The sequence below is a fragment of the Macrotis lagotis genome, chromosome X (assembly GCF_037893015.1).
Source record: "Macrotis lagotis isolate mMagLag1 chromosome X, bilby.v1.9.chrom.fasta, whole genome shotgun sequence".
In the NCBI taxonomy this organism is placed as follows: Eukaryota; Metazoa; Chordata; class Mammalia; order Peramelemorphia; family Peramelidae; genus Macrotis; species Macrotis lagotis.
Window position 1 is genome coordinate 79,415,473 of NC_133666.1, and position 21,093 is coordinate 79,436,565.

The 21,093-nt window shown below is 45.1% G+C and overlaps 1 protein-coding gene across 1 annotated transcript in view; it reads left to right on the top strand.

Moving 5' to 3' along the window:
• Positions 1 to 21,093, top strand: part of LOC141502480 (vascular endothelial growth factor receptor kdr-like) — a 203,848-nt gene that overhangs the window by 108,059 nt on the left and 74,696 nt on the right. The window contains exons 10-11 of the mRNA XM_074207234.1: positions 10,743 to 10,893; positions 16,733 to 16,853. Of these exons, the coding sequence (XP_074063335.1) occupies positions 10,743 to 10,893; positions 16,733 to 16,853 (272 nt within the window). The remainder of the gene's footprint in view (positions 1 to 10,742; positions 10,894 to 16,732; positions 16,854 to 21,093) is intronic.

Genomic DNA, 21,093 nt, shown 5'->3' on the forward strand with positions numbered 1-21,093 from the left:
TGTGGGGAGGGAGAGATGCCAAAGCATCCAGCCAGGGCATCCAGGACCCATACCTCCTCAGCTGACCTACTGATGGGGGGTCCTTTGGAGGACCCTGATGTTTGGGTGAGTCACTGGGCCATATGGAAAGTTGAAGGAAGGGAGGACTAAATCCAGAATCTCCCTGACCTGGAGCCAGTCTGATTAGAACTTAATAATGATATGAACTGTGGGACCTTATACAAGTCACTTAACATCTCTTGAACCTCTTCTGTAACAGAGAAATAATAGTAGCTCACATCTATACAAAGAACAAATAGCACCTATAAGCCCTTTACAAATATTTATCCCATTCGATCCTTGCAATAACCCTGAGAGGTAGGTGGTATTATTATCCCCATTTTACAGATGAGGAAACTGAGGCAGACAGAAATGAAGTGACTTGCCCAGGGTCACACAGCTTATAACTGTGTGAGGCTGATTTTGAACTCAGTTCTTCCTACACATTGTGGCCCACCTAGCTGCCTCAATATTTGCACTGCCTTCTTTGCAAGAAAAGAGAGCTATGCACTCTTTCAATTCAGGAGCCCCAAATTTGAGGGGTTCCCTTTGTTCAGGTGCCTGGGAGGGGCTCCTTTCCCAAAAAGACCTGTATCTTTCTGCCTTAGTAGGGGACTCACTGAATTGAGCAGGGGCTCCCCTCATCAGCTCTGCTCCATTTATAACAAGGAATTAGTCCTCATCTGCAAAAGGGATCTGGTGAGGATAGACAGCTGAAGCAACTTGCCCATGGTTAGAGATCTGGTTAAGTAGCAGAACTGAGATCTCCTAGCTCTGTGTTATAGTGGAAAGAGAGCAAGATTTGAAGTCAGGGGACCTGGATTTAATTCACTCCTTGCCTGCTTATTCCTGTGTGACCCTGATCAAGTTCCTTTCCCTTTCTGGGCTTCATTTTTCCCAGCTATTAAATGATGGGGCTCTACTGAATTAAAAGTCTCTTCTGGCTCTGAATCTATAGCCCACTGACCCCTAAGACCACAGATTTAATGTTCTTCCCTTTAAACCTTACTTCTTTTCATCTTGATGCGTCAGTTGCCACATCTGCAGAATGGTAATAATATTGATATAATAATTCTAGGACTATAATAATGTGATTGTTGGGATAGAATCCTCTTGAGTTAATAATAGCAGCAGTTTATGGTAGGACGAGCTTGGCTGGATGATATTAATAGTATCTTGGCTGTCTATAGAAATAGCTCACGAGGCAGCCCCCACCCCACCCCCAACAGCATCATGTAACTTGTTCTCCTAATCCTCCCCACCCTCCATCAATGTTAAAGAAGATTGGGGGGGAGCCATTCTCAGAATATTTTAGAGGGGGGGAATACCACCCCCTCTCCTTCTGGAAGTGTCTCCCCAGCCAAAATGTGGACGGGAAATTGTTTTCCATCATCTGGGCCAGAGCAACATGCCAACACACACTTGTCTTCCTGGGGGAGCCAAAGAAGAATCATCAAACCAAACCCCTGTTTCATTGCCCCTCCTGACCCTGTCCCATCCTATATCCAGTGAGTTCTTTTGGATGAATTGCCATTGGAAAAGAGGCCAAGCTGGCAGGGCCTTCACCCTGACAGCCCACTCCCCCCTCAAGCTCTCCATTGTTTGCACTTAGTTAGGGCCAGCTTTGCTCTGGGTCATAGGGAGGTTTGGGGGTTTGGGAGGTGGGGTGGGGATTTGGAGCCTCCGCTTCCTAGGCCATTGCTGTAGGGCCCATCCTTCTGCTAGAATGAGGAGGTGCAACCCTCCTGCTGTGATGCCACATAAGGGCCAACTAGGGGTTGGGGCAAGGTGAGCAGCTTTGTTCTGTGATAATGCCACCAAATCCCCAGGTGCTGACCTTCCAGGCAGACCTCAGGAGTCTCCAGAGAGCCTCATATAATGAGAAAATCATGGTAGCTATTTCCATCACCTTGGAAGGAAGCAGAGAAGATGAGGGGTCAGGGGAGTGAGGGGCGTTGGGGGGTGGGGAGGGATAGTGCCAAAAATTTCAGCTATGCATCTTGTGTTCTTACTGTTACTCCTTTTCTCTGGCTTGGTTCCCCGCCCCCTGCCCCCCACCCCAGTCCCTCCACTAGCAATAACTTTGGAGAGAAAAAGCCAGCAGTAGTTGGCTTATTCTTCCTGAAACCCCAAATCCAAGGGTTGGAAGGAGCTCAGTGACCTTCTAGGCCAACCATGCCCAGAAAGGAATACCCACTCTAGCAGAGCTGGTAACCAGCCCCTCAATAGGGGAAGCCCACCCACTCAGGGGGAGCCCCCCACTTGTCAGAGTAACTCCTAACCCTCCTTGTTAGGTTCCTCTTCCTGATCTACAGCCCAAGCTCACCTTCGTACCTTTCCTCCAGGGCTCCTCCTTGGGATTTCTGGGGCCTCAGGTTCTTCCTCCATGGAACAACCCTTCAGACCCTCAAATACATAACCCATTTTCCCTCTGAGTCTTCTCTGCTCCCCATTCCTTAAAGTGACCCTCATATAACCAGGACCCAGGCCTTTCCTCCTCCCAAATACTCTCCTCTGAACACTACCACTTAGAAACATCCTTCTTAAACCTTGGGGCCCAGAAAAGTTGTCTAGATGAGGATGAACTGGGGCAGGGGACAACACGACCTGGAGTCAAGAAGGCCTGAGTTCCAACCTGTTCTCAGACACTTATTAGTTGTGTGAGGCAAGTCAATTTCTCCTTCATAAAAAATAATAGTACCTCCCTCCCAGGGTTGTTGTGAGGATCAAATGAGATGACAGTTATAAAGTGCTTAGCACAGTCTCTGGAACAGTGTAAGCACTTTATACTTTTTTTTTAAATTATCATCATTATGATGATGATGATGTCATATCATCCTGCTGACTCATTATCTCCTTACAGTTCACTGAAACCCCCAGATCCTTTTCAAAATAACTCTGACTGACCATACCTTGCCTATTTTGTACTTTGAATTAATCAAAAAATGATTAAGAACACTAAAAGCCTATTATAGGTAGCTCCAGGGTTCAGCAAATATTGTCTCTTGACAGATGATAGCATTCTTCTCCACACACCATCCCCCCACCAATTTCCATCCACAGAACCATTCATTTATTTATTCATCAAAATTAAGCAAGTATTTATTTGTGGGATCCTAGCACCTTAGATTGAGCTAGATGGGACCTCATAGGCCTTCTAAATTAAGCCCCGTCATTTTACAGAGGAGAAAACTGAGACATAGAACACTGAAGTGATTTGTCCAGGGTCATATAGTAAGTGTCTGAGGCAGGATTTGAACTTGGGTCTTCTTGACTGAGTCCACTTAGTTCCTATCTGCCTACCTCCTGAAGGTAACCTGTGAGAGCCTTTCTACCACCAGACGGCCCCCATGGATGGTTGGAAAGCAAGCATGCACAGGAGTGGGTTAACCATAGAATCTCTGAGCTGGAAGTGACCTTACAAAAATCCTCTCAAGAACAGCCCCTACAAGGGAGATGTTCATATCCAATCTTAGAGACCTTTGCTGAGGAAGAACCCATTACCTCCCATGGCATTTGTATAACTAATTATTAGGAATATTATTCTTACTTTCAAGTTTCCTGAATTTGTCTCTAAATTTCCCACTGGAGACTTCCCTCCAAGTTGATTGCAAACTATTGTTAATTGATTATTCCTTGGTCCTGACCATTGAGCCAGCCAGATTTGAATCCACTAAACAGTGCTGTGGTTGAGCCCACATCCTTCATCATTTCCACAAGAATAGCTTGAGTGATTCTGTCCAAAGCTTTCCTTAAGTCTAAGGAAGCTATATCCATACTAGGACTTCTTAACTGAGGACCTTGGACTCCAAGGTGTTCAGGAATCAATTTGGATGCAGAAAACAAATGCATCAATATTTTGATTTCATTGAAACTGAGTATTTATTTCAATTATGAATTTAACAAATTCATGGAGAGATCCATAGACTGAGCCTGACTGACAAAGAATTCCCTAGCACAAAAGATGAAGAATCTGACAAAAATGGAAATAAGTTTAGTGTACCATGAGCTATTTCTTGATGAAGTCATGTTTCTTCTTTTTGATCATTGCTTCTTTTTCTGATGTTCACTAACCATCCTTTGGTACCACTTCAGTTCTTGACGGTCTGTCAAAGATGGCTTGCTGAAAGCAGCTCAATAATCCCACTTGCTAATTGTTTTAGTATCCAAGAACAGGGTTCCTCTAGCCCTTGGATTCCATCATATTCTGGTCACAGACCTAACAAGAGAAAGGGCAAGAGGGTGGGAAAAGAGGGCTTGTGTTTGGAGTTCCATAGGGACCATCTTCTGTGAAGTCCTCTCTCTGGGTCTCCTGATAACCTGAACAGACCATTGAGCCCCTTTGTCTAGACTGAGGCCTCACAGCTGCTGTCAGAATCTGGAGAACTCCTTCAACACCCCCTCTCTCCCCCCATCCCCCAATACCACTATCCTGAGCAGCTGAAGCAGGAAAGCTCTCCAGCTTGAGTCAGGATGCCTGCCCTACCCCCACTCCACCCCCAAGCCCCAGAGTTAAGATCCTTGAAAAGAATGGGATCTGGCCATCTATCTGAAAGGGCCTGCTAACCATCCCCAAACAACCTAGGTTTGGAGCCTGAAGAAGAGTCTCAAATCCTAGCTTTGCTATTTATTACCTAGTTGTGTCTGTGGGCAAGGTACCTTCTCTCTTAAGGACTCTGGTTCTCCTTTGTTAAATGAAGTGATTGGATTGCATGATCTCTAAGGTCTTTACATTCTAAAACCTCTTCCCATATTGACATTTTCTTTTCTAATGTCCCTTCCAGCTCAACTTTTTCTACAGTCTTTCCTAGCTTTGCAATTCCATGGTTTTATCACTTTAATAAAGTAGTTTTTTTTTTGATAATGCCATACCTTGACCAAAAACATGCAATAATCTTTTATTGCCTAAGACTAAAGTCTGGATTCTTAGCCTGGCATCCAAGCTCCCCATAGTTTGACCCCAACCTCCTCTTCCAGTCATCTTCTCCTACTCTCCAGTGCCACCCAATTTTCTCTGCTATAAATGATATTAGATGTGACAATTTGTGGCCAGTCTCTCTCCTATGATCCTATAGGAAGAACGCCACTCAGGTCTTCCAACAAGAGATACCCTAAATCTCCATTGTCACCTGTGTCAAACTGAATGTCCATCCCAAGAAGTGAAGGGGGGAAAGCCCCTCCTTGGGAGCTGTCAGGCATGCTGAGGTTGTCAATCAAGGGGGTGACTTCCCCAATGTAACCTGAGAAAGAAATTGTAGAGGAGACACTTGGCAGCTGCCTGTCTTTTCCTCTGCTTGGGCAGGTCAGCTGTTACCCCAGGGCTGGGTTGGCAGCTGGCCTGGTCAACTTCCTGGGGGAGAGGTCAAATGGGATCCCAGCTGTCCCTACCACAGAGCTCAAGGGGTCGCTTAGGCCTGGTCAACCTGGCGTCTTGTCTTTCTTTGTACTTACCCTTCTGTGGCTGCCTTAAATTTGCCTATCATAGGGATGGAATGGTGAGGTTGGATTAACACAGCCCTTTTCAGGGGCCCCCTCCCTCACAAAGACAAAGAGAAAACTAGAGTTGGAGGGGCCAGTAAAACAGAGAACAAGGAATATTGGAGTGGGGAGAAAGATATTTTCAGATCTGGAAAGGATTTTAGCTGATTATCTAGTAAAATGATCTCCTTTTATAGGTGAAGAAACAGAGGTCTACAAGAGAGGAAAAGGGACTTGCTATCTAGGTAGAGATAGTTGGTAGTATAGTGGATAGAACACTAAGGGAGTCAGAAAGATCTGACCTCAGACACTTCTGAGCTACCGACTCACTAGCCTTACAGGGTTGTTGAGAAGATCAAATGAGATTATATTTGTAAAAATAAGCGCTTAAACACAGAGTAGGTACTTTGCAAATGTCTCTATTCTTCCTCATCAACCAATACCAGAGTCTCCAAATCTAGGACTCCTGAATCTTTTATCTAGCACTCTTCTGCTGCCCCAGATTGCCCAATATCCATAGATACTGAGAATCGAGGAAGGAGGTGATGCTCAGAAAAGCTTAGGATTAAGATATTGTCCCTTTGGAAAAATGAATCAGGGTGGGTGAATAGGCAGCTGGGATAAAGAGCTGAAGAGGAGCTAAGAAGAGAGCCACATTGACTTTGGCTCCCCTCTAATGGAAGGAGATTGGTCTACTCAGTGCCCAATGTCCCTTCTAGCTTGAGATGTAGGAACCCAGCCTAGGAGCCAGCTGGCCATGAAACTGACTAGCAGAGTAGGTTGTGGCATTGCAAATCCCTCCCTCCTGATGGCCCCCACTGCTCAGCCCTTATTTCCTTAAGTTTTAAGTATATATTTACTTACTTTACTTACTTCATAAAGTAAAAATAAAAATCAACTCCATGTACCCTGAAGAACTCCTTCCTGGAGCCCAACATGGAGTTCCAAGTTGGGGCCACATATGCATCAGGCACATGCATTTTCATCTTTGCCATGGAATCCCTTTACCTCCTCCCATCCCATCCCCTTCCCTTGGACAAATGAAAAAGCTGCAGGGCAAACTGTCACTGTGCAAGAAGACCTGTGAAAATGGGAGAGGGTAGGGAGGAGGCTAGAGGATGGTTCCCTGTCTCTAGTGGAGTTTTTTTTTTTTTTTTTAGGTTTTGGCAAGGCAGTGGGGTTAAGTGGCTTGCCCAAGGCCACACAGCTAGGTAATTGTTAAATGTCTGAGGCTGCATTTGAACTCAGGTACTCCTGACTCCAGGGCTGTTCTCTATCCACCTCCATCTAGTGGGTTTTTTAATCAGTTGTTTCAGTTTATTGAACTTAGAGTCATGGATATATGAGTTCAAATTCTGCCCTTGATATTTACTAGTTATGTGACCCGGAACCAGTCATTCTCTGAGCCTCTATTTTTTTTTCTTATTCTTTTTTTTTTAGGTTTTTGCAAGGCATATGGGGTTAAGTGGCTTGCCCAAGGCCACACACAGCTAGGTAGTTATTAAATGTCTGAGACCGGATTTGAACCCAGTTACTCCTGACTCCAAGGCTGGTGCTTTATCCACCACACCACCTAGCCACCCCTTTTTCTTCTTTTATTTAATTGGTTTTTGAATTTTACAATTTTTTTCCTAATCTTACTTCCCTCCTCCCACCCCCCCACAGAAGGCAATTTGCCAGTCTTTACATTGTTTCCATGGTATACATTGATCCAAACTGAATGTGATGAGAGAGAAATCATATCCTTAAGGAAGAAACATAAAGTATCAGAGATAGCAAGATCAGACAATAAGGTATCAGTTTTTTTTCCCTAAATTAAAGTTAATAGTCCCTGGTCTTTGTTCAAACTCCACGGTCCTTTCTCTGGATACAGATGGTATTCTCCATTGCAGACAGCCCCAAATTGTCACTGATTGTTGCACTGATGGAACGAGCAAGTCCATCAAGGTTGAACATCGCCCCCATGTTGCTGTTAGGTTGTTCTGCTCATCTCACTAAGAATCAGTTCATGCTAATTCTTGCCTTGGTTTCTTCAGCAATAAAAGGAAAGTGTTGGAATAGATGATCTCTGAAGTTACTTCTAGCTCTAGATTAGTACTTCTATATGTGGCTTTGGGTTAGTCCCTTCCCCTCCCTGGGCCTCAGTTTCCTCATCTATAAAAGGAAAGGGTTGGGGGCAGTGGTAGTGAATGGCAAGATTCAACAATCTCTAAATTTTCTTCTAAGACTAGCTCCACAATGCTCTGATAGTCAGAGGATCCATTTCTCCAGGTTCTATGACTGAGGCTGCTAGTCAACTTTCTCCAACAAAGTTATGGCTAGTAACCAAAATAGCAGCTCCTCACCAGAGTGCCTTCACCAGTCATGTGTCTTGAAGCCTGTGACTGGGCTTTACTGATCTTTCTAAGCTATGTGGAGCATGCCCAGGAGCATGCTTGGTGGGAGGGACCTGACAAAAAATGAATTAGGAACACTAGATTTTCTGGGCTAACACCCACTAAATTTTACAGCAAAGCCTCAGCTACTTTCTGCTCAGTTTCAAAAATCATCTCCTTTCTAGTATAATTCTAGCACATCCCCCCCATTCTATCTTGTCCATCTGGAACCAACATGGTATAGTATAAAGAGCCTTGTCTGTGCTTAGATTCTGTAGAGGACATGAATTCCAACCATGATTGCTATTCATTTGCACATGTATAAATGAAACAGGGCTGATTCTTAGGATCCTAGATCCAGAGATGGAAGGAACAGACACCATCCAATCCAAACAGAAGCCCAGGGAAAGGAAATAACTTAGCCAAGGTCATGGAGGTAATACCTTATATAGGATTTTAAAGATCTGACTCAAGATCTCATATTCTTCCCCCCCCCACTCCCAATTAGAGGTGCTATGACCCTTCAAGTTATGGTGTAGGGAAGAAAAGTGGACTGGAACCTGGATTCAAATCCTAGCTTTCAATGTTACTTCTTGTATGACCTTGTAGGCCCTTGGGAAAGCACATCCCCTCTCTGACCTCAGTTTCCTTCTCCAAAATGGGGAGCCAGGGTGATCTTGAAGTTCCCAGGCTTTGACTTCTCTTTGAAATTGATTTGCTGGTAGAAAAAGTCACCCAAAAGAAAATGATTCCTGCTCATCCTTCTTCCCCACCTTGCAGCATCCCCCTACCTCAGCAAGAATGAAATAAGTCTGCAATTTACTGCCTGAGTGACCTTGAGCAAGTCACCCATTTCCCTGGGCCTCAATTTCCTCCTCTTCTACATAAAAAATGATTCAAACAGATGATCTCTTGTGCCCCTCCCAGCTCTAAATCTATAATCCTCTGAGCCTATGACATACACAAGGAATGAATTAGGCCTCAGCTCAAGCTGGTAGAGATGTGTATTAAAGGGGAGTCATTCTTGAATCCCAAGCTGATGGGAGTTATTTATACCTGCTGCCGTTTGCCTGGTGTGTGGGGGGAAAGGGGGTTGGGGCTGTGGCAGAATCCTGATTCTCTCAGAGCCTCCTACATGATGTATTTTTACTCATAGAGAAGGTCAGAAGACCTTTTGGAGCCTGAGGTGGTAGCCAGGAGAAGTGGGCAATGAAAGATGACAGGGTTTGATGGGATTAGCTCTAGAGCCCCAGATGGCCAGGGGAGGAGAACTGGGCTCTGGCTTGTATTGGCTAATCCCCAGAAGGCGGGGGTTTGGGGGGGAGGGGGAATGTAAAGACACACAAGCTTTGCTCAGTCTGCCCAGCCCACCATTTGCTGAGAGATTTTGCTACAAACCAGCTGCCACCTTGGGGCTTAAAAGGCCCATCCGTTGACTGAGATGTTTAATTTCCTGTGAAGAGATGAATCTATTTGGCTTAAACAAGAGCTCTGAGGCATCACCACCCCTCCGCTGCCTTTCCCGGAGCTGGTGCACGTGGCCAATTCATCAGCCTCACCATGGTCCTCCTCTTTCTCATTACCCCATGAAGCTCAGGGCTCTGGCTCAGGTCACATATCTCAGCCCTGTTGGCAGGTGGGCTTAGGAACTGTTCAAAGTTGCAACATTGTCAGATCAATTCAAAAGACAGAAGCAAGAATGTCAGAACTGGGAGGGCCCTTAGAATACAGAATATCAGAGCTGGAAGGGCCCTTAGAACACAAAATGTCAGACCTAGGAGGGGTCTTAGAACACAGGATGTCAGAGCTGGGAGGGTCCTTAGAACACAGAATGTCAGAGCTGGGAGGGATCTTAGAACACAGGATGTCAGAGCTGGGAGGGATCTTAGAATACAGAATGTCAGAGCTGGGAGGGCCCTTAGAACACAGAATGTCAGTGCTGGGAGGGGTCTCAGAACACAGGATGTCAGAGCTGGGAGGGATCTTAGAACACAGAATGTCAGAGCTGGGAGGGATCTTAGAACACAGAATGTCAGAGCTGGGAGGGACCTTAGAACATAGAATGCCAGAGCTGCGAGGGCTCTTAGAAAGCAGGATGTCAGGGCAGGGAGTGGTCTTAAAAGACAGAATGTCAGAGCTGGGAGGGATCTTAGAATACAGAATGTCAGAGCTGGGAGGTTCCTTAGAACACAGAATGTCAGAGCTGGGAGGGGTCTCAGAACACAGGATGTCAGAGCTGGGAGGGATCTTAGAACACAGAATGTCAGAGCTGGGAGGGTTGTATACTAGGGGACTTTTAAAAGACAAATGATAAAACTGAATAATAAGAACTAGACCTAAATCTAGAACTCCTTTGAACCCAAATTTTCCTGACTTTAAGGCCTGCCTGCTATGCACTATTGCAAGGAGCTTCACATGCTGAAGCTATATTTCTGTCCACTGGCTTATCAAGTTTCTCAAATAGCATTTAGATTTGCCAATAGGAGCTGTGGTGGATTGGGGGGAAATCAGACCATTTGATATGTAGTATTGAGTCCATATCCCACCTCTCCCCTGATTGGATGACCAGGCCATTTGCCTCTATCACTTTGAAGTATCAGATCTAAGGTGCTTTCCCAAGCATCATTTCCTTTCCTAAGGTGGTTGTTTCCTGATAGGCTCCTCCTAGAACACTGCCTACCCAGTGAATCTTTGCAAAGAAATCCAGTTAAGCAGAAGCAACCAGCATTGTCCAATAGCTTATGCAACATTCCCTATCCATAGGCCCCCACTTCTCCAGGAAAGAAGGCCTCCTGTTTTCTGGAGCCAAGATTGTGATCCTTATTAACTGACAGTTTTATCTTTTTCCAGAGAAACCCAAGATCTATGAAAAGGAGACAGACCTGAACAAGACTCAGCCAGTGTTTCTGGGCAGTGAACACATCCTCCGCTGTACAGCTAGTGGTACACCTCCACCCACCTTCCAATGGGCTTGGGAACCTTGCATCCCCAGCAGTAATTTGTAAGTGTCTGGGTTTCTTCTCCCCAAATTCCAGCACAAATAGATGGCTATTGGAGAACCAATCCTGAAGGTTCTCCATGTTTGGTTCAGCTATCTTGGACCAAGGAAGCAGCCTTGGCTCCCATTTCCTGCTGCTTTGAAGCTACAGTGTACTTTGCCCACATCACCCGTGGATCAGAGATGGGACTTGAAATCAAATATTCTTGATTTCAAGGAGAGCTCTCTATCCATTATACCAATCTGCCTCTTAGGATGACATTTTTAGCCCCAATTTGCAGATGAGAAAGCTAAGATTTAGGCCCTGAGAGGTCATACAGGTGTGTGTTGGAGAGAGAATTTCTTTGTCTTTTGACTATACTTTTCTCCTTCTCTAGTAGATTTAAAAAAAAAGTCTTGGCTATCTCCCTTGGGAATAAAAGTAGACCATGAAAAATACCCTTCCAGCCAACTTCCCTGAGCCCTTGAAATCTTAGCTACCCCCTGCAATACTTCAGGGGGCCTTATCTCTTCCCACCAGATGCTAGAAAGGATCTTTGGGGGAAATGATCAAGTTTTCCCTGCCCACCTCCTTATTTCCGATGCTATCTCATTTCCTTTGCTCTCCTTCCCTCTCCCTTGACCATTCCCAGACCATCACCAGAGTTTTCCATTGACCCACTGAACTAGGGAACACCTACCATGGTTTCAGGGGGAAAACCTCTGAAGTCATTAGGATTCTCAATATGATGGGGGGGTCCCTCCAATCGACCTCTCTTCAACTCTGTAATCAATGATGACACATGGCAGAATTTTTATCATATGATCCTCTTACCTGAAATATAACAGAAAGTCATCTCAGAGAGGAAGGTACTAGCAGCTGGGGCGGGGGGGGGGGGGTGTCCAGGAAAGGCTTCCTGCAGAATGTGAGATTGGAATTGAATCTTGAAGGAAGCCAGGGATTCAGAGAGACAGAAGTGATCAGGGGAAACATTGCAAGCATGGGAAAGCCAGACAAAGGTTTAGAGATGGGAGACTGAGTGTTATGGGTTGGCTACACCTGGTGCTGTTTGCATACATTCATAGAGAGTTATAATCTACAAGGAGAGGGTTCTCCCTCCTCACCACTTCTTTTCAGAATTCCCATCTCCTTTGATGTAGCAAAAAAAAATACCCCCTAACCCTTGTGCACCTCCATTCAGGGTTGATAAGAGCAAAGAACAACCTCATAGTATCCTCAGCCCCCAGTTCTTGTTGTTCTTGCTTGTTGGGTTTCTTTTGAGTTTATTCTGTTTTGATTCCTCTGCTTTCATATTGTATTACTCCTTCACCTCCCCTCCCCAACACACATGTACATGCATACTCACAACTTTACACAGGCTTATTGAACCCAGTTTTGGATCCAGATGTTCATTCATCTGTCGTATGGGAACAGCACAGCTACTATTTCTTATCCTACTGAGTTGCAATGAGAAAAGTTCCCATTACTCCAATGAGTATTATGATCTACAGCATGTCCCCAAGCAAAATGGAAGGGAGGCCTCAGGAGGGAGTGAGCTTCACTGTCTCACTAGAAATGGTCTTCAAACAGGAACCAGATGCCCATTGGTCACAGATAATGGAGAAGGGATTCCTACATGAGTATAGTTTGACTTGGCATCCCATGAGAGATGCCATGTGGATGTGATGGCATCTATGGGGATCGAGTTTGGCACATATACTCATTGAGCTGGATGTAGGGTTATAGCCTTTTCTCATCTATTCCCTTGCCTTATTACCTTGGTCCTCCATCTATAAAATAATGGACTTGGGTGTTACTTTAAGTCTCCTCTAACTGTTGACATGGGTATGGATTCAATGATTGGGCAAGAGGACCTTTGGAGATGAATTCCAAGTGATGAACACTGTAAATTTTAAAAATACACACACACACACACACACACACACACACACACACACACGTATTAAGCATCCAGGTATCTTTTTTTCTAACCTTTGGGCAAAGCTAAACCTGCTACCTAAGCAGATGTCATCTAGGAAAGTTAACCCAGGGAGAGACAGTGGGTGCTTTGTGGGATCCTGAGTTGACTAGAAGTTAGAAAGCCTAAGGTTAAATACCAACTCTTGCCTTCCTGGGCAAATCAGAGAGGTTATTTATTCTGCTCTTTATCTCCTCATCTATAAAATGGGCACAGTCATCTGATGAAAGTAAATTAAGTTATGATGGCAATGATGATTATACAATATGGCGATTGATTCCTGATAACTGACCATATGGTCATTATGACCATAGGGTCATAGAATATCAATTATAAGGAACTAGCTGGCCCAATCCCCTCATGGGACAGAGGAAGAAAATGAAGCCCAGAGAGATGAAATTGGAAACTGGTCCTCTTGCTCCACATCCAGATCTCTTCCCACTACAGAACTAATATATATCCAGTATACAGTCCCACCAAATAGCCCAGTCTGGGAAAAATGACATCCATTCCTAGACCAGCCAGGCCTTAGATCACAAGGAGCCTCCCATTTCAGGGCAAGGAGGGGATGAGCTTCTGCTACATTGTACCCGATGGTAATAATAATGTTTGTCCTTCATTCTTGAAGAAGACTATGACATCAGGGAGGTGATGCCACAACAAGCACATGAATTAGATGTGAGTGAGGGGTGCTGTGCTAAGTCATCAGCCTCACTTTCTCCTCCAGAGCTATCTGAGTCCAGTGGCCAGATAGGAATCAGGATGACTAAAGATGTCCCTGATGTGAAGCAGTCAAGGCTAAGTGACTTGCCCAAGGTCACACAGCTGATACATGTCTGAAGCTGGATTCAAACACCTACCTGTCCTCCTGACTCCAGAATCAGTACTCTAGCCACTGTGCCACCTAGGTGCCGAGCTAGGACTAAGTGACTAGACAGGCCACTGGCTCAGGCTTTGGGTTTGTTTTCTGTGGAGTAGAAGAGAACACAACTTAATGTCTGAAAAGGTCTGGGGAACCCAGGAATACTGCTAAATTGGCCAGCATTATCCTTCAGTCAGAGACAGGCAGCCGCCCTCCCCTGATGTTAGCAATCAGCATTTATTAAATGTCCCAGTCTCATTTTTTCTCATGACAGCCCCTCGGCATATTTCTCTGCTGGGAAGATAGATTGACTACTTGCAATATGCTGAGAAATTAACCAGGGTTTGTTCTGGATGGCGGGCCTTAGATAGTGACCCCTATAAATCTGCCCTTTGATGCGCTGTCCTGCCTGTGTGGAGGGCTGGGGCCCTCTCAAAGAGCTCCCTCTTAAGCCTCCTGCTACTTCAGGTCCAGGTTCCCAAGGTGGTTTTCCCATGTTTCCCTTCCAAGTCCTACATTCCATCTGAAGTGAGAAGAGGGAGCCCCAGTAGTAAGTCTCCCCATTCTCATCTCCATTCTGATTTAGCAAATATGGGAGATGAAAGACTCCCCCCATTAATAAATTAAGAAGGACTTATTAAGCACTTACTATGTGCAAAGCACTGTTTTGAGGATGCAGACTAGAAGTAGCTACTGCCCCCTAGAAGCTCAAATTCTTTAGAAGGAGAGAGTGGAGTGAAACCAGAATTTGTCATAGATATGGAAATACAAGCTATGCAAAATAAACACTATGATGGGGGGATGGTGTAAACCATTGAGGGAATTGGGAAAAGCCTCTTAATGGACATGGTGTTTGAGCTAAGACCTAAAGGGAAGAAGGAATTCAGAGAGGGAGAGTTAAGGAGGGATGGTCTGCAAGAACACAGTATACAGAGAATAGTGAACAAAGAACATGGAAAGGGAAGGGAATGGAAGTAGCATGTCATTAATGTGCCAAATACTGTACTAACCACTTACAGATGTGATCTCATTTGGTTATTTATCTCTTGTGGAGGAGAGTAAAATGCAATCTGGGGTAGCTAGATGGTGTTGCAGTAGACAGAGAAGACACTTGCTAGCTGTGTGACCCTGAGCAAGTCATTTAATCCTGTTTGCCTCAATTTCTTCATCTGTAAAATGAGCTGGAGAAGGAAATGACAATCCGTTTCTATATTTCTGCCAAGAAAATCCCAATAAAGAACCAATAAACCTATAAAAACCAATAAACCAATTAAAAAAGTGGGTGACAAAGGGTTAGACACAACTGAAAAATGACAAAAATGCAGATAGGAGGTAGGTTGTAAAGAGCTTTAGATGCTAAGCTGAGAAATTTTTTTGATCTCAGAGGAAGTGGGAAACCACTGGCATTTCTTGAGCAGGAGAGTAACATGTTCACATATCAACTTTTGAATAAAGGGGAGAAACTTGAGTTAGAGGCTATGGCCATAGTTGGAACAAGTGAAGATGGGGGCCTGGACTAGTGTGGTTGGACCGTGCAGAGAGAAAAGGACAGATAGAAGCAATGGATAGTAGCTAGAAAAGCTAGGTGTTGGCACCTGATAAGATATGGGGGCTAAGTGAGAGTGAAGAGGTAAGGTAAACTCTTTCAGTGTGGAAGCCTGGGTGATTGGGAAGATAGTGGAGCCCTTGACAGATACTAAGACATTAAGCAAAAGGGTGTGTTTGGTTGTGGGGGGTGGGGAGAACAAGTAGGCAAAGATACTTAGATCTCTATTGGTTGTGTTAAGTTGGAGATGCCTCTGGGTCATCCAGGTAGAGATGCTTATGGGCCATCCAGATACAGATGTCCAGAGGGCTGTCAGTCATCTCTCCTTCTCCCATTGTCAGCTTCTAAATTCTTTTCTCTGTGCACAGACTGCCACAGGATCAGAGCTGCAAGGGGTTAGGAGATGAAGTAGTACAAAACCACCCCAAGTCAAACCCAGTGCATCAGAAGGAATGTAACTAACACTCATGCTTTCACATCAAATATAATCTTCTCAAAGATGAACCCTTCATAGCACCACAGACTTCCAGGGCTAGAAAGGACATCCAAGCTTACCCAATCTAACTTCAACATTTTATAGAGAGGAGAAAATGAGAGATCCTACACAGTTAGAATTCAAACCCTTGTTCTTTCTTGGAAACAGTATAGGGATAACATGGTATAGAGGATAAGGCACTGGGGTTGGCAAGATGGGTTCGTATCCTGCCTCAGATCAGAGGTCCCCATCTAGATCAACAGCTGGAAAACACCCTAGAGGCTATTGAGTCTAAGTGCCTCTTTTTACAGAGGAGGAGACTGAGGCCCAGGAGTCTGAGTTTCTTGCCCAGAGTCACCCTGCTAGTATCTGAGACAGCATTTGAACTCAGGTCTTTCTGACTATATACTGTACCCTCTCCACTGAGCTATGCTGCCTCTCTAGGAGACAATATCCCTCTCCTCAACCTGTCAAATTCCTGCCTATCTGTTGAAGTCCAACTTCAATGCCATCTCTTGCAGGAGGGGCTGCCTCCTCTGCCCCCTGGATCTCATGTAGCATTTGATTTGTTCCTTGTATTCAGTTATCATATATTACTGATTGTTATTTGGGTTTGCTCGAGTCTCAGCAGATCCAGGAAAGGGAAGGGGATTTCCCAGGACCCTAAATCTAGAGCTGGAAGGGCACTGAACCCAGGTTTTTAAATAACATAGCCTACTCTCCCTATACTGCCACAGAACTGTTTGGGTGTCATTCTTGCCAGAAGTGGAATTCATGAGTCTAATGGGCTGTGCTGAGACTGGGACCAGTGAAGGAGAAAAGGGAAGACTAGCCCCACCCCCCCCCCCAAGATAGGCCTACAGAGTCACCACTTAACTCAAAGGAGATGAGGCCCACATGATGTGTCTTCACTCAGGTGTCTGGAAGGGTCTGGTTTTAATGATGTGCTTAGTGAATGGTAACCATAACAAGACTGTAAATCCTTCCCTTCTTTTCCCCAGGTGCAGGGAACGAGGGAAGAGAATGGAACTTTCTAAAGCTGCCCCTCAAAGAGGCCTGATTCCTGTCAAGCAAATCCACTCCATTGAGGAGATGATTATACTGCATGGGGATAGAAACAAGGTAGGATTCCAATGGGGACTGCTGGTGGTATCTGCGACCTCACAGCCTAGACATGAGAAGGCCCAGGCGGGGATAGGCCCGAGCCCCACTTCCCAGGCCCTGATGCCAACAGCAAGTTGCTAACTTCTCACATTCCTCCAATTCTCCAGGCCTGGGATCTTGATTAAGTCTTGGCCATTTATAAACATTGGGAAGTGATGTTGCCTTCCCCTTTTAAGAGCCTTCATTGAGGCCTCAGGGGTCAGGCCTACCCCAGAGTCTTAAGAATATCCAAACTGCCTGTCTGTATCCTGGGATGCCTGCTGTGGCCACAGTTGCAGTTAAGAGCTCATGGAATCTTGGGAACTGGGGATGCTTGAGGGGATATAGTGATCACAGGTTGTTTGGAGGGGTCGTGGTTACAGAAGAGGTGGCCAAGAAACCATGCAAAGAGCTTAAGAGGTCATGAAGTTCAACACCCTGCCAACCACCTGTGGACATATGGAACAGCCCCCCAGCCAAGACCACATAGCAGAAAAACCCTACCATGGAGTCTCTAATGTCCAGCCTCTCAATCATGAGCAGGGAAAGGGTGATGGAAACATGGCTTGAGTGAGGCCTAGAAGGTGGAAGTGATTGATTAGTGTGAGGTGCTGTGAGATAGCAGAAAAGGTCTGAGACAGGTAAGCAGGTGCTCCCCCCACCCCCGTCCCCACCAGATGTCTAGTGCTTTACACACCAACTTCACAGCCTTTCTGACTCACAGAGGACATCTCACTTAAACTTTAGAATCTCCTTCAGTTAGCCATCTGGGCATCTAGGGTGGGAGGCCACCTGCCTCCCAGGTGAAACAGCTCACCTTGCCCAGGAGTTTTTCCTGATATTGAGCCCAAACAAATCTCTTGGACACTTAGACACATTGCTCTTGGTTCAGCCTTCTGATCCCAAGCTAAACAGGGTGACATACTAAACAACCTAAAGAATATGAGGTATTGGATCGGTTGAGATTGGATGGGGGAAGCCCAGAAGAATTCCTGAAAGAGTTGACATTTACATGGACTTTGAAAGCTAGGGAGGGATTCAGTTTTGTTTAGAACAAGGAAGAAGGAGACAAACACTTATTAAGGACCTGCTGTGGATATTCTGAAGACTCCAGGGTAGACACTGTACTAAGTCATCAATTTTAAAAGATGACCTCATTGGATCCTCACAACAACCTGGGGAGGGAGATGCTGTTATTATCCTTCTTTTATGGTTGAGAAAACTGAGCTAGACAGTGGTGACGTGACTTGCCCAAAGTCACATAGCTAGGTAGTGTCTGAGGTTGGATTTGAACTAAGGTCTTCCTAACTCCAAGCCCCACATTCTGTTTACAGCACCTCTAGCTGCAGAGACTACTCTCATGAACACTGCCTGGCCAAGGCTTTGGGTTCCCTCCTCACAAAATGATTCCTTGCTAGTCCCATTCACCCTTCTCAGGGAGTTTGGTGCATCTCAACTCCATATAGCATTCTGGATTTCTACCTGGAAGGGACCCCATTCTCATTTCATAGATGAAGGAACTGAGGCCTAGAAAAAGAAAGTAGCATATCCAAAGGCAGACATGGGCATCAGATCTTGAATTGAAGGGGCTCCATAAAATGGAGGAAGGGATGGACTATTGTGATTTTTGTGGCTGCTCTCAGTGCAAAATCTGGGATTCTCAGGAGAGAAAATCTCCCTGAGGATATGGGAAAGGAAAGGGACAGGTATTATAGCTATTTTTCATAAAATAGGAAACTAAGGTAGGAAAGAAGAAAGTGCTTTGCCTTGAACTCAGCAGGGAGTCTAGTTGAAGGCCTCCCCCTTATCCCCATTCCTGCTTTGGGTCTCTAGAGACTTGATACCTAGCAACAAGCATCAGCACACTGTCCTCTCCATTCATACCTTCAGTAATTGCCTGACCCAAAGGCTAGTCTGACCAAATGCAGGGTTAACAGCTGCCCCAGGGGTAGGGGCTACCTGGGATGCCCAGGCCATCTGGCATTTCTCAGGGAGGTTTTCATTGTGTGAGTATAATATAAAACAGACTAGGGAACTGGGGATAGTGGGGTAGTGGAGAGGGAGAACAGGGAGAACCAGACTGATCTGAACCTTTCATTCTTGCATTATGCATTATCATGAAAGCAGTAGGGATACATGCCACTGAGCCTGGCTGCCATTCAGTTCTGGGCTCTGCTTTAGAGAGCAAGGGTCCAAGGCTGACATGACAGTTAGCATGAGGTCCCCATGTCTTAATGCTATCTCAGAATCACAGGATGTCAGAGCTGGGAAGACCTTTAGAAAAGAATCTTATACTTATATTCTGTGTTCTAAGGCCCATCCCAGCTGACATTTTGTGTTCTAAGGCCCTCCCAGCTCTGACATTGTGTGTTCTAAGACCCCTCCCAGCTCTGACATTCCATGTTCTAAGGGCCCTCCCAGCTATTTAGTGCTCTCACTCTTGACATGTGAATGTAGAAACAATTCCAAGGACAAGGCCCATTAGCCATTTAATAACCAAATTTTCATTTATGAAGAATAGCACCCTCCATTTGCTCCCTTCCCCAGGATTCATTGTGGAGTAGAGGAAGCCCCTTGATTGTACAAACCATGCCATGGGAACTATTCAAGGATGGCCCCTTCTCAGAAATCCCCAATCCACAATTGCTAGAAATTTGTCATGAGTGAATAAAACAAGGCAACACACTAGTTGAGTATGCTCTTCATTTTGTGGATTTGAGACCTCTATTGATGAAGGCTGGGCAGGTCAGATTATAGGGAGGGGGCAGAGGGCATGACTGAATTGTTGTCTATCACTATCACTAACTTCATGAAAATTGATTCTGGCAAAAGCAACTTGACGTGAAGGCCTCACGGAACTGTAATCTGTGTGTCAACCACTCAAAACTTAGAATGCAATCAATCAGTGAAGGATTGAAGTGTCTATTTACAATCTATCAGTCAATGAGCAAACATTTATCAGTCCCCCACTTCTGTGCCAGATAATGTACTCTAGGAATATAAAAGAGGTAGTCCTTGCCCTCAAAGACCTCAAAATCTAAGGAGGGGAGACAACATGAACATACATAATTATTTACAAAATAAAGCCTAGGGATAGGGTCTGTACCCATGATCTAATTCGTAGAAGAAATTCCCACATAAGTAAACATCTCTTTACTGGTATAGTTTGGCACCTTTTCTGCAAACCATGATTGGGTAGGTGACTAGCCTAAGGCTTCCTGGCCAATATGTACCAGGGAGTTTAGGAAGGACAAGCAGCAGTTGGTAGGAGGGCTGCTCATCTATCTTTAGTATCAACCTAGCACCCATCTCTCTCCTGGGGCTCCAAGAAACTCTAGTGAGCATAGTGGCTACATCACTGCTTCAGCAGACAGTTAACTCAGATTGAGGGTAACCATCAGGACTCAAACTCACTGGTGAGTTAGAGGGGCATCTACCTCAAACATGTGAAGATTTCCCCTAGCAGCTGAAAACAGTTTGTTCCAATGATCCTGAAGGTGACTGAAACAGCTTGGTCTTGGTATCAGAGAGCCCAAGGTCATTCACTGTATCTGGGGCCATGGCAAGTCATCCTGACTTATGTCCTGCCACTGGACTTTGATGACTCAGGAAGAGAGAGTGAGGCTGATGACTTTGTAAAAATCTGCCTCTCTGAAATACAATTCACCTACGACCTTGTGATGTCATTGGTCCTCTTCGGGAATGAAGGTCGAACGACAGCAACAAGAGGCAAAACTTAAAGCTCGATTTTCCTGCCTCTGTGGTCAGAATTCTCACTACTATGGCACATTGGAATGTGGGTGGGGGGAAGGCAGAGGGGTTCAGCCTAGGCCTCATGTAGATTGTGGTGCTTCAACAAGGAATGAGGGTTTAAGAAAATTACCTCCTATGGGGCAGAAGTATATTTGTTAGAAATCAGATATCCCAATTACTAGGTGATTTATAACTTGCCAAATAATCCCCACCCATTCTTTGATTCTTCCCTATATCACTGACTTGAAGGCAGGACAGGGATGATTACTCCCATTTTCCAGATGATGAAACTGAGACCCCAAGAGACAAAGTGATCAGTCATGAAGCTAGCAAATGTCAGAAGCAGGCATATCAAGGGTTTTCTTCACAAAATCCTTGTAAGAGAGCCAACATGAGGATACCTAATCCCATCTTACAGAGAAGGAAACTGAGGCACACATGAGGAAGTGAGCTGTCCAGTCAGTAT